A 14262-nucleotide genomic window follows, 5' to 3' on the forward strand; every position below is an offset into this window, starting at 1 on the left:
TCTGCTTTTTCCCAGGTGTTCCTTAGCATGTACTGAATACATTGCAGCATGGGGTTAAAATGAAAGTGCCTTTTACCTCCAGGGGCTACAATGCAAATATGAACCTACTTCTATTTTAGGAATAAGCAGTGAACCAGAGAACTATGAATGTGAAGCCATCAAAATCGATGCAAAAATAATTAGTTAAAAAGATTAAATTACAATGTATATTATTTGGGTTACTGCTAGCCTAACTTCACCTTTAATAAATTTTGAGAGAGAAATATTTCTTATATTCTTACACGTTACACATATAGGCAATGTTTGCTCAGATTCTTTTATTGTGGGTTGTTTCAATTAATGAAATAAAAATACAAAATTAGAGGCAAGGGAAATCTTTTGGAATTTTCCCCTGACCTGATTTCTATTTAAAAAACCAACACAGACATAACCCATTTTGATGCTTTTTGTTTCACCTAACCACAAGGATAAAAGCATAGACTCTGGTCATAAAGTTTTGTGTCTCGGTGTTTTACACAGAGCCATAGTTCTTAAGTTTATATCTTGTTTTGTAAATGTTTAATATTCCTATTCTTCGATATTGTGTTATGTAGAACATATTTAATTAAACTATTATGACCTTGCATTTGCTATACATTTTTTAATTGCAAACTCAGATTTAATCATTAAAGGTTCCCAAGATCTGTTAAAAAGACAAAATTAAAACAGAAGTGTCTCTTCAGAAGAATGTGCATTTCAACCAGTACCAATGGAAAACAAGATTCTAGAATGAACTCATGTTAAGCAATTATTTTCATCAGAAACAGTTAAATTGAATATTTTTCTCAAGAATATTTCCTAAGTAAGGAAACACTTGCAAAAGTTGTAGAGTCACTACTGACTCCCATCTTATTTAAAGGTGGAAAGCTTTTGTTCTTCCCCACAGCAATTAGAAATTATACATTCTTATGACTTTAAGCTTTGCAAATTGTTTATTTTCTTCATTGCAAATGGTTCAATTCTAAATGTAAGCATTCCTTATAATTCCTTGATGACATCTGAATAGGAACAATGACATGAATTGGCTACAACCATTTGAAATTAAGATATTGTTACTATAATGCAAGAACACTTAACTCTGTCCACAGGCGATGGCAATGGGAACTGGGAATATAACAGTACCTTTCTGCCTTCTGTCAGCCTCTGCCAGCCAGCAGCAAGTACTCCTTTGCATCAAAGATGCTGCACAGATCTCAGTGCAGGTCCACTGGACTGTATGAGTAAGAGTGCGGATTTCAAGTTGTGCTGGGCACAGATAAAATGGCAGGATTGGTTAGGGAGGGTTAAGATACTGTTGTACTCCCAGTTTTATTGCCATCTTCATCCAGGCAGGCTGCGTGGAAAGTGTCACCTTAACACTGTAATTCATGGTTTTCCATAGTTTATATTTTGTTTTTTTCCAGAAATGCTAACCTTCTTGTAAGAGATATGCAAATGGATTTTAAGTTTGTGAATGGGCTGCTCACAGATCTTCTCACTCACTGAGCCCTTCCTTGAGGAGGCTGAGCCAGAGCCTGAGCCAGCACTGATCTTGAGTCTGAGCAATTTGCCTAAACCTCTGGTCTCAGTGCTGTGCACTTGTGGCCTGCGCTAAGAAAGCCTGCTTATCCTCAGCTTCCACTCAGAGCTGAGTGCTTGTGGCATGCACGGAGCAAGTCTATTCCTAACTGCCTAATGTAGTTTCAGCACTGTGCTTGTGGCATGCACGGAGCATTCCTGTTTTCAGTTACCACTTCAGTTCCTGTGCTGTGTGCCTGCTTCTGGAGCACTTAGAAAATCAAAAGCAGACCACCTGGGGAAAGGATTTTATTTTGGGAATTCTTGGCCAGATGATCCTTAATTTGCAACCCACAATCTATTCTGGACTCTGATGTGGCATAGCTATTTTCAAGGCAATCTACTTACACACATGTATTTTAGAACACTTTGAAAAGAAATACGTAGGGGAGCTGTATCATTGGAATGCTCTCACCAAATAATCCCAATTTTTCACCAGTGTCTTTACGCTGGTCTCTCTCTTGGCAAAGAAATTTCCAGGCCAATCAGGCTCTGCATGTGCATTCTAGAGCATTTTGATAATTAAAAGTAGGTCACGAGTGGGCCTTTATATTAGAAACTCCCTGACTAAATGATCCCACAAAGTCTACCCTGGATCTTGATGTAGCATAGCTATTTCCAAGGCAATCTGCTTATGCATGTGCATTTTGAAGCATTTTGAAAAATAAAAGCCTGTCATTTTGGAAACCTGAGATCAAATTACGCAAATTTACCCCACAAACTGCATCCAAGGTCTTCAACTGGCATACCAAATTCCAAGTTGATCTGACTTAGCCTGTGAATTTTAGAACTCTCTTGAAAAAGTGCCGTGAAACTGGCATGGTGTTCCACCCTTGCAGCTTTGCCTGTACTCCTTATCTTCCTCTCAGTGATACATGGAACCACACTACAGTCAACTCATTCTGGGAGAGAAGGGAATTGGGGGGGCGGGGGGGGAGGGGTGTATCTTATAAATCCCTTAATCAAGCCGCTCCAAGACTGCACTACTACCTCTTACCTGGGTCCCTCTACTGACAATCCAATGTTCAAATTGAACCAGCTGATGTGCATTTTAGAGCACTTTATTAAAAAGCAGGTCATGATTGGAAAGCAATTAAAATGGGAACCCCCCTAACCAAAACATACCTAATTTACTCCAAAAACAAATTTTAATCTGATCTGAATGCGCCTACGAATTCTAGAGCACTTTTAAAAATGGACATGAAAATTACATGCTCTCCTGCTTCTGTACAAGATCTGGTTTGCAGCAGTTCCAGGCACAACCCTCTAGAACCAGAAAGAAAAGTTATTATATTTTGAAATATTGCACTTTGCAGCTGCTTCTTGGTGGTATTCACTAGTTGAGATTAGAGGAAACATGCTGTGAATCCTTCTTATATTCCCCCCCCCACCATCTTTGGGCAGAAAATCTTAAGAAATTGAAAATTTTAGAAGTTGATCATTTTTGGAAGAGCTTTATCTCCCAACTTACTTGACCAAATGACCCCAAATTTGCACCACTAACTCTACCCCTAGCTTTAATGTGGCACAACAATTTTCCAAGACAACCTGCATTGCATATGTAATTTAGAGCTCTCTGAAATACTGTGAACAGAAAGCTCTCTTCTTAACTATGGACTCACTACTGCTCTTCCGCAATGTGCTTAACTTTAAATGTGTGTGTAGTGCCACTGAAGTCAGTGGATCTAAAAGTGTGCCTCGAGTTAAACTCATGCTTAAGATATTTTTGCCTCTATCACAAAGTGTTGCTACATACACAGATTTATAAAACCATAAAGTACACATAATTAAAAGTTTCACTTCACCTGTCTTTTGTCTAAAGCAGCATATTCAGCTTCAATGCTTTCAGCTTCAGGATCCCGTGAGAATACCATTTGAGATTCCAGGTTGAGGGCCAAGTCTTTATGGTGTTGCTTCTCAGCACAGTCACAGGGAGTATCTTTATTTTCATTTTCTGCAAACAAGTCTCCACCATGTTTTACCAGAAGCTAAAAGCAAAAATCAAAAGTCAACACCTATGAATTACTGACTCTGAAAGATGTCTAACATTAACAAACAGGGATCAAATATAGACTAGTATGTAAAGTATACAAAAGGAAGCTTGCATAATTGCAAAGGGATTCTTTATTAAATTTATTTATATTGTATTTATTAATACATTCTTTATTAAAAAAATAAAGTTCAAACACGTTACAGAATGATTTCTATTCATTTTGACTTGTACCTGGGCATCAAGTGTGTCTTGGTTAGCCAGCTGTACTGCAATTTAATTTTTTAATTAGCACCTAATCACATCAGCAATTGGTAAATAAGCCCCACCCCACTTCTTGAAATTTTATAATGCAGCTTTTGTAAAATGCCTGTCACAAATCAAATTCAGAGAAAACTGATTAGCTTTGAAATGGTGATAAAATGTTGTTTTACCCTTCAAACCTGAAGAATGGTAGTATTTATCCGAAGAAACCTAAGGGGCTGGAAAATGAATCAAGATTACATTCTCTAGTTCTGCCCTTGCATGAGCTCTTCACCCCCTTACACTCCTCACTGCCTTCCTTCCAAAAGCATCACCAGATCCCAACATCTTCTCAACGGGAAACAAACCTTACAAATTCCCTAGATTACCTCCCCTATTAGTCACTTCTTCAGCATGGCGCCAATTCTGGCTAAATATCAAAAAATCCACACCTCCATTTACCTTCCTCTGATGCTTTCATGCATCAGGTGGGTAGGGTAGGACTCAGCACTTAAGAGATCTGTGACACAGTCGGAGTGCAGACAATGGGATGGTGGGTTCCCCGTCCTCAGAGGCAGGTTGCATTGGCACTGACTATCACACATGAATTGCAATACAATTATTTTTCTAAGGGTATGGCTACACTACGAAATTAGGTCGATTTTATAGAAGTCAATTTTTAGAAATCAATTTTATACAGTTGATTGTGTATGTCCCCACTAAGCGCATTAAGTCGGCGGAGTGCGTCCTCAATACTGTGGCTAGCATCGACTTACGGAGCGGTATACTGTGGGTAGCTATCCCTCAGTTCTCGCAGTCTCCGCTGCCCATTGGAATTCTGGGTTAAGCTCCCAATGCCTGATGGGGCAAAAACGTTGTTGCGGGTGGTTTTGGGTACATGTCGTCAGTTGCCCCTTCCTCCTTCCCTCCCTCCCTCCCTCTGTGAAAGCAAAGGCAGACAATCGTTTTGCGCCTTTTTTCCTGGGTTACTAGCGCAGATGCCATACCATGGCAAGCACGGAGCCTGCTCAGCTCACCACTGCTGTTGTGAGCATTGTAAACACCTCGCTCATTATCCTGGAGTATGCGCAGAACCGGGCTAAGAGACGCCAGCACGAGGACGATTGTGATGAGGACATGGACACAGACATTCCTGAAAGCACGGGCTGTGGCAATTGAGACATCATGGCGGCAGTGGGGCTGGTTGATACAGTGCAACACCGATTCTGGGCCCGCAAACAAGCACAGACTGGTGGGACCACACAGTTTTGAGGGTATGGGATGATTCACAGTGGCTGCAAAACTTTTGCATGCGTAAGGCCACTTTTCTTGAACTTTGAGTTGCTTTCCCCCACCCTGAAGCGCAGGAATACCAAGATGAGAGCTGCCCTGACAGCTGAGAAGCGAGCTGCGATAGCCCTGTGGAAGCTTGCAATGCCTGACTGCTACTAGTCAGTCGGGAATGAATCTGGAGTGGGCAAGTCTACTGCGGGGACTGCTGTGATCCAAGTAGCTAGTGCAATCACTGATGTTCTGTTATCAAGGGTAGTGACTCTGGGAAATGTGCAGGTCATACTGACGGCTTTGCTGCAATGGGGTTCCCTAAATGTAATGGGGCGACAAATGGAATGCATATCCCTACCTTGGCACCGGACCACCTTGCCAACCAGTACATAAACCACAAGGGATACTTCTCAATGGTGCTGCAAGCACTGATGGATCACAAGGGATGTTTCACTGACATCAACATGGGATGGCCGGGAAGGGTGCATGACGCTTGCATCTTTAGGAACTCTGGGCTGTTCGAGCAGTTGCATGAAGGGACTTACTTCCCAGACCAGAAAATTACCGTTGGGGATGTTGAAATGCCAATAGTTATCCTTGGGAACCCACCCTACCCCTTAATGCCATGGCTCATGAAGCCGTACAGAGGCAGCCTGGACAGTAGTAAGGAGCAGTTCAACTATAGGCTGAGCAAGTGCAGAATGGTGGTAGAATGTGCCTTTCGACGTTTAAAAGCTTGCTGGCGCAGTTTACTGACTAAGTTAGACCTCAGCGTAACCAACATTCCCATTGTTATTGCTGCTTGCTGTGTGCTCCATAGTATCTCTGAGAATAAGGGGAAGACGTTTATGGCGGGGTGGAAGGTTGAGGCAAATTGCCTGGCAGACGATTTTTGAGCAGCCAGACACCAGGGCAATTAGAAGAGCACAGCTAGGCGCACTGTGCATCAGAGGCTTTGAAAACCAATTTAATGACTGACCAGGCTACAGTGTGACAGTTGTGTGTGTGTCTCCTTGCTGCAAACCCGTCCCTTTGTTGATTTTAATTTCCTGGAAGCCAACCCTCCCCTTCCATCATAGCTGACAAAGGAAATAGTGTAACTATTGTTTTGAAACCATGCATTCATTCTTTATTAATTAAAAAAAAGTGAGATAACTGACAAGGTAGCCTGCGTGTGGTGGGATGCAGGAGGAGGGAAGGACAAGGCCACATTGCTTACTGTAGCCACACTACAAATCAAAACTGTTTGAATGACAGCCTTCTGTTGCTTGGGCCATCCTCTGGAGTGGAGTGGCTGGGTGCCTGGAGCCTCCCCCGCCGCGCGTTCTTGGGCGTCTGGGTGAGGAGGATATGGAACTTGGGGAGGAGGGCAGGCAGTTATACAATGGATGCAGTGGGGATCTGTGCTCTTGTTGGCTTTCCTGCAGTTCCAACAGATGCTTCATCATGTCAGTTTGCTCCCCCATCTCTCATATGTTCTTTGTTCTCTCATCCTCTTCTCCAGGGGAGAAGTGCATGCAATGGAGTATCTTGTTTTGGTAGGGTCATAGATGGTTTTTATTTTAAATGTGTGTGTTATGTATCTATGTTAGACATGGCAAGGTTAATGAAAGGCACCTTGCATTTGGAACAAAGGTGCTGAGGTTTGTGAGAATTCCTGGGCCAGTTCATGTTAGTCTCAGGCTGGCCCCTGATAAAGTTCTGCTCAAAGCCAAGCTTTAATCAAGTACACACATTTTCAAGAAATAAGAGATTTAATCCTCCTTATTTTATAGATTGCAATTAAAAGCTCCAGCCAGGCTACCAATACTTCCCATAGTAATATTCTTGCTATGGTTGTCTTCTGTTTACATTTTATTTTTGATGGATATTTTTCTATATTTTTAATCACATGCCTACTAGTTTGTTTTTGTTAAGGCATTTGTAAATGGAGGTTACTTACCTGTAACTGGAAGTTCTTTGAGATGTGTGGTCCCTATCTGTATTCCACACGTGGGTGCCAGACTGGAGATTAACAAGCAGCATCCATTGGCTTTCACATGCACAGTTGCTCTTCTCATGCTCCAGACCAAAGGTATAAGAGCCAATGTGGGCTAACTCCTCTCCAGTTCCTCTTCTTACAGCAAATCCAATATGATCCAAGGCAGAGGGGACAGAGAGCATATAGTGGAATACAGACAGGGACCACACATCATGAAGAACTTCCACTTATTCTTTGAGCGCTGGTCCATATGTCTATTCCACACGTCGGTAACTGACAAGCAGTACTCAGATCAGAGGTTGATGTGAAGATGCCAGCAACAAAGATGTTTGAAGAACTGCAGTCCCCATCACTGCATCCACAGCGGAGGCCCGAACTAGCGCATAATATTTTGTGAACATGTGAATAGAACTCCAGGTTGTTGCTCTGAATATGTCTAGTATAAGTACCTCCTGTAGAGATACTGTAGAAGTAGCTTGTGCTCTTGGGGGAGGGACATATGCTAATTGGTAGCACATAATGATCCAACCAAAGTCCATTTAGAGATTCTCTGAGAAGATACTTCTTGTCTTTGCAACCTTTCTGCTACAGCGAGAAACAGTCTTGGTCATTTTCTAATTCATTTGGTCCTTTGCAGGTAGAATGCTGGGGCATGTCTACAATCCAAGGAATGAAGTCTTTTCTCTTCAACCAAAACCTGGGGTTTCAGGAAGAAATAAGAGCAACTAAAAATGCAACTTTCATTGAAGGGGGGTGGGAGGGGGCATAGAGCGTGTTGCCAAAGATTCAAATGGTGGTCTAGTGAGTATTGTCAGGATGAGACTGAGGTTCCACTAAGGTGTAGGCCTGACCACTGCTGGAAAGATCCTGACTAAGCCCTTCATTAATCTAACTGTTTGTTGGACAAGTAAAAATTGAACACGCATCTACTGAAGGCAGGCAGGAAATGATTGTGGCAAGATGGACCAGCAGTGAACTGATGGAAAGACCCAAGTTCTTCAATGACAGAAGATAATCTAAAGTGACTGGAATATCTGCAGAGCCTGAGGAAGATTGACTGTGCTGTGCTCAGGTAGAAAAATGTCTCCATTAAGCTAGACAGCAGTTCAGAATCTTTCCTATTTTGAGTAAGAATGGTTTGGACGACTTCCGAACATGAACATTGTAGATCTGATGCCATTTTAAACACCACACCGTGAAGTGAACTGGATCTGAACTGGGGTGTCTGATTTTGCAGTCTTCCTAAGTTAGAAGATCTGGGAAGAGGAGATTACTTACCTGTAACTGGATGTTCTTCGGGATGTGTGATCCCTATCTGTATTTCACATGTGGATGTGCATGTGTGCCATGTACCTGAGTCCAGAAGTGTTTCCTAGTAGTGTCCATAGACCTGCAAGCGCGTAGTGTGTCTCCTCGTGCCCCTAGCCAAGGGTATAAGAGGTAGCTCAGGTCGACACCATGCCAGTTTCTTCTCTTAACATTGCATCCTCTAGTCTGAAGCAGAAGGGAAGAAGGGCAGGTAGTGGAATATAGATAGGAACTACGCATCTCAAGAACCTCCAGTTACAGATAAGGAACAACCTCTTCTTCTTCTTTGAGTGATGGTCCCTACGTGTATTCCACTCGTGGGTGACTTGCAAGCAGTGATCAGTGCGGAGGTGTGTACAAGGATGCCAATGGAACTGCCATTGGCAATACAGCCTGGCCCACGTCTGAACGCGTTACAGAGTAGTATGCTGTAAACGTGCGGACAGAGCACCATGTTGTGACTCAGCAGATGTCCTGCCATGACACATCCTCCAGTGAGGCTAAGGAGGCAGACTCCACCCATGTAGAATGCACTGTGACTCTGCCAGGAGGAGGTAGGTTGGAGTATTTGTAGTATTCAAGGATGCATCCCGACACTCATTTAGCAATTCACTGGGATGAGAGGGCTTGTCTCTTTGACCGTTTGATGACGGCAACAAAAAGTTTAGGTGACTTCCAAAAGAGGCAAGTCCTGTGGAGGTAGAATATTCGGGCATGGATGCCAAGGAGGTACAGAGTTCTGTCGGCGGGAGAGGTGTGTGGCTTTGGGTAGAACACAGGCAAGTGCATGGATTGACTGAGGTGGAATTCGGACACCTTCTCCTTGTTAAATATCATGTGGTGCGGGGGGGGATCTGGCATCATGGCAGCAAGCTTGCCGACATGCCTGGCCGAGGTAATGGCAAATAAGAATGCCACTTGCATTCCTTTCCTTACCCATCCGGGCTAATAGCCATTAATGGACTTAACCTCCATGAATTTATCTAGTTCCCTTTTAAACCCTGCTATAGTCCTAGCCTTCTCGACCTCCTCGGGCAAGGAGTTCCACAGGTTGACTGTGCACTGTGTGAAGAACAACTTCCTTTTATTTGTTTTAAACCTGCTGCCCATTAATTTCATTTGGTGAAAAGGAATGTTGTCCCTAGCCTCTGTTTGTCAGAGGGTGGAGATGCATGGCAGGAGAGAGATCACTTGATCGTTACCTGTTAGGTTCACTCCCTCTGGGGCACCTGGCATTGGCCACTATCAGCAGACAGGCTACTGGGCTGGATGGACCTTTGGTCTGACCTAGTATGGCCATTCTTATGTCCTTATGTTGCATAGAGAACATGTTGCCGTCGGTTCAAAGGGTGGTCACATGAGGGCAGAAAGAACGAGGTTGAGGTCCCATGGGGGCATGAGCTTCATCATCGATGGAAAGGCGTTGATCAAGCCCTTCTTGAAGTACACAGTGGTGGGGTGTGTAAAGACGGACGGGCCATCCATTGCAGGAGAAAGGTGCTAAGTGCTGCCAGATGCACTCAGATAGAGTTGAGAGCCAGTACCGATGTTTTAAAGGGCAAGGAAATAGACCAGGATGACTGGGATGGTCACTGTGTCCCCTGAGTGGTTGTGGCGATGGAAGCGTCTAGAAAGCGTCTCCATTTAGTGCAGTTGCATGTTCTGGTGGATTCCCTCCTGCTTTGGGTGAGGTTTGCCGAACCGAGGTGGAGCATGCACAGTCTACACTTGATGCCCATCCAAATACCAGACTGTGATGTGAAGAAGGTCTCGATTGGGATGATGGAGTCATCTCTGACCTTGTGTGAGGAGATCTGGGAGCGAGAAGAGACGGATAGGTGGTCAGTGAACCAGAACTTCTGCGGACAGTAGGGTGCTGTGCAGATGACGGTGGCCTTGTCCCGGCGAATCTTGAGGAGAACCTGCGGCAGGAGGGGAATGGAGTGAAAGGCATAACAGGTCACCCGTCCAGGATTGGAGAGTGTCACCTTGAGAGCCCTTGCCTAGAACTCCCCTGGAGCAATAGAGGGGGACTTTCCGAAGTCCTTGAGAGACAAAGAAGTCCCACCGGGAGGTGCCCCACCATGCGAAGAGGTTGTGGAGCATAGTATCATGAAGCTGGTTGACGTATACAGTTTTGCTGAGCATGTCGTCTAGGGAATTTTGGGGGCCTGGTGTGTGGCCTGAAGTGTGACCTGGTTCCTGATGCACCAGTTCCAGAGATGGATAGACTTGGAGCAAAGAGAAGGAGACCTGGCTCCACCCTGTTTGCTGATTTATGCCACAGCAGTGATACTGTCAGAGAAGCTGAATGTTAAGGGACCATATCAGCGGGAGGAAGGCGTTGCATGTGAGACAGACTACCCTGAGTTCTAATATGTTTATGTGCAGCCTAAGTGGGCTCCCCACCCCACAAGGAAAACGTCTGTCTTGATAGTGGCCTGTGGTGTGGAGGAGCTGAAGGAGGTGCCAATCATGATCTGGAATGGATCTGACCACCAGTTGAGGGAGGTCAGCACAGGCACGGGATATGGTCTCTGCTGGGCTTGTAGGTGGAGAGAAACCAAACTTGTAGACCATGCAAGGTCATCCATGCGACATTATGTGAATGCAGGCCACCATACGACTTAGGAGGGAGAGGCATTATTGGACTGCGGTATGGGGTTTGAGGCGAAGGCACATGATGAGGGCATTTATCAATGTGAAGCAGTCTGCCGAGAGGAAGGATCATGCTGCGATTGAGTCCAGCCTCGCCCCTATGAAGTATATTGTCTGTGTGTGTGTCAAAATAGACTTGTCTTTGTTGACACAAATATCCAGGAATGCCAGGAGGCCGAGAACACAGCAGATCACAGAGAGCACTTCCTGCTGAGATTGTGCCACCAGGAGCCAGTCGTTAAGGTACTGTGTGGCCTAGGCATCACATCTGGCCATTACCACTCTGAAAATCTTTGTGAACACTCTTGGTGTTTTTGCTAATGGAAGGACCCAAAATTGGTAGTTGTGGTGTCCCACCCTGAAATGGAGAAACTTCCTGTATGATAGGTGGATGTCCATCTGGAAGCAAGCATCTTCGAGAGCCACAAACCATGCTCCCTTGTGGAGGGAGAGGATGATCAATGCCAGCTTCACCATCTGGAATTTGGATTCCTGATAAACGTATTCAGTAACTGAAGATCATGAATGGGGTGGCATCCTCTGCCCTTCTTTGGGATGAAGCAGTACTATGAGTAAAAGCCTCCCCCACGGTATTGGGGCAGGATGCACTCTATCTCACACACACACACACACCCACCCCTTGAGGAGTAGAATGTCTACTTCTTGTTGGAGAAGGAGTTGGTAGGAGGGCGATGAGGTGGGAAGGAGAGGAACTATCGAGCATCTGTGGTGGATGATATCCAGTACCCAATTGTCCACTGTGGTCTAGCCCCAACAACGGGCAAATAGGGCGAGATGGCCCCTGAAGATGACCTGTGGTGTGACGCTGAAGAAGTTCACAGGTCTTGACTTGCACATCAAAATTTGGCCTGCAGCTGGGAGAGGGTCCAGGAGGTGGTCGTGGTAGAGACTGCTGCTGTCAAAGTGGAAGCTCTTGTAGGTGCTGATAGTAGGCTGGGTAAGATGTGTGTGGCTGCAGGCGAAAGGGTTATTTCTGGTGTCTGTATCTAGGACCAGAGCGTAAATGTCAAGGGAACATAGCGCAGACCTCGAATTTTTGGAGTGCAGGGACTTTTCCGTCTTTTCATTGAAGAGGTTGGACTCATCACAGGAGAGGACCTTGACCGTATTTTGCACCTCCCTGAGGAAGCCAGAGGATTGGAGTCTCTGTGTATGACTATACTGGTGTCTACTGATTGAGAGGCAGTGTCGGCTGCGTCCACTACTGCCTGGAGGGCAATCTTGGTTGCTAGCCCCCCTTCAACCACCAGTGTCTAGAACTGCTCCTAGTATTCTAGTGGGAGCTTGTCCTGAAACTCTGCTGGCCTGTTGTAGTTGTTAAAATCGTATTTGGCTAGCAGAGCCTGATAGTTGGCAATATGGAACTGCAGCCCCGCAGATGAAAAAAGCTTCCTGCCCAGCATGTCCAGCCTCTTGGTCACCTTATCAGGAGAGGTGGATTTTTGTGGCTGCTGTCTTGCCCGTTCAGCAGTCATGTGAACAACCAGGAAACTGGGAGAAGAGCGGGTGAATAGGAATTTGGCCTCCTTACCCCACACAAAGTACCATCTCTCTGCTCGCTTGGGTGTGGGTGCACATGAGGTGGGTGTGTGCCACACTGCACGGGCCAGTTCCATGGCGACCTCATTGATGGGGAGCACCACCCTGGAGAGGCCTGGGGGTTGGAGGATGTCCAGCAGCTGATGTTGTCAGTCCTGGACTTCCTCCAAAGGAATCTGCAGGTCCGCTGCCACCCTCTGTAGCAGGTCCTGGTATTGCCGGTGATCATCTGACTGAGAGAGTGGGAAAGGGATGATCGCTTCATCCAGCAACGAGGATGCTCTGGTAGGGACAGGTGGAATTGGTAGTACCAGCTCCATGTCCTCCCCTTCCTTGTACACCAACGAGGTAAGAAGGTGTACAGGGGATGCCTGGCATGAAGTCCTGGGAATGGTTCTCGACATCTCTGGTCCCCAAAGGCCAGAAGGAGGGGGTCTATCGGTTGTGGCAGGCCCCATGGGAAGGTTCACAGGCTGGAGGATAGGGAGGTCTGGTTCGCACATCCAGGCTCTGGCCTGGCATCAGGGAAGATGGCAGTTCCACATCCGAGAAGTCCTCAGAGTCGGAGGATGGTGCTATCAATGGCAGGACCACTTGTACCAGAAGGCTGCAGTGCAGCATGAAAGGAGAAGTTTCTCTGGTAGGAGGAGCAGGGGTTCATCCTTCGGCATGGGGATGTCCCAGCTGAGTGGAGGGCCCGAGAGGAGCAGATACTGTGCGTAGGGGAGGATCAACTTCTCTGCCACTTGGCCAGAGGTCCATGGAGCACCCATTGAGATGGGTGAGGTACCTGGTGGAGTGTGTGGGGTCAGCTGGACTGCAGGACGCTGTCAGAGCAGGTGGTGTCATGTGCATCAGTGAGCATTCTGGATGTTTCGGTACTGGGTTTACTTTCGGATCCCGTTTGTGTTTGCTTTTCCTTCCAGCCAAGGGGTCTTCGGTGCCAACCTGGCAGGATCCATGCACAATGTCTCACCCAACCTGGCATGGCACGGCTCGGGGAGGGAATGCTGCACTTACAAGCAGTCCTCTGCGGGGACCTGCTCTTGTGACTGTGAGTGTTTTTTACTCTCACACAAGGACTTGTCCTTGGCCTTTGGTATCAATGGTTCTGCACCGTAAGTGGTGCTCAGAGAGGTGCTCGCGGTAAGAGGTGGCTGCTCCACAGGGAGTCCTCCTGGGCCGGGATCCAAGTGTGCTCGGGGTCACATAGCCTCTTCCATGAGATGCTTACGGAGACAGATATCACAGGCTTCCCTGGTCCTAGGCAGGAAGGACTTTCAGATAACAGCAGCGCACATCTCAGCACAGTGAGCTAAGTGCTATGGAATGTCGTTGCTACTGCAACGTTGTTAAGGCTGCTAAGCTGCTACAGCTGCTCAGTGCTTCCATTCTTGGATCTCTGGCATTATCAGGGTGAGCAGAGAGCACAGTCTGCTAATTCAGCAGACCTCAATGTTACTCAAAGAAAGACCGCAGGCTTGGTTTGGTGGTGAAGCCACTCAGCCAAGTTTATTGTTGACGAAGCATGATACTAGTGTCCTGGCTCCGTGGTAGGTACACTAACAAATATATGCCTGCGACAATGGTACCAGGTCAGTCAGCATACTAGGATGCTGCCCCTAGGCTGGACATAGGTTCC

At 46.0% G+C, this 14262-nt stretch overlaps 1 protein-coding gene across 3 annotated transcripts in view; it reads right to left on the bottom strand.

Annotated features, from left to right (window-relative positions):
• Positions 1-14262, bottom strand: part of ANKIB1 (ankyrin repeat and IBR domain containing 1) — a 167111-nt gene that overhangs the window by 70970 nt on the left and 81879 nt on the right. For all 3 annotated transcript variants that reach the window (XM_074945934.1, XM_074945935.1, XM_074945933.1), the window contains exon 4: positions 3402-3584. In XM_074945934.1, the coding sequence (XP_074802035.1) occupies positions 3402-3584 (183 nt within the window). The remainder of the gene's footprint in view (positions 1-3401; positions 3585-14262) is intronic.

The sequence above is a fragment of the Natator depressus genome, chromosome 2 (genome assembly GCF_965152275.1).
Source record: "Natator depressus isolate rNatDep1 chromosome 2, rNatDep2.hap1, whole genome shotgun sequence".
In the NCBI taxonomy this organism is placed as follows: Eukaryota; Metazoa; Chordata; order Testudines; family Cheloniidae; genus Natator; species Natator depressus.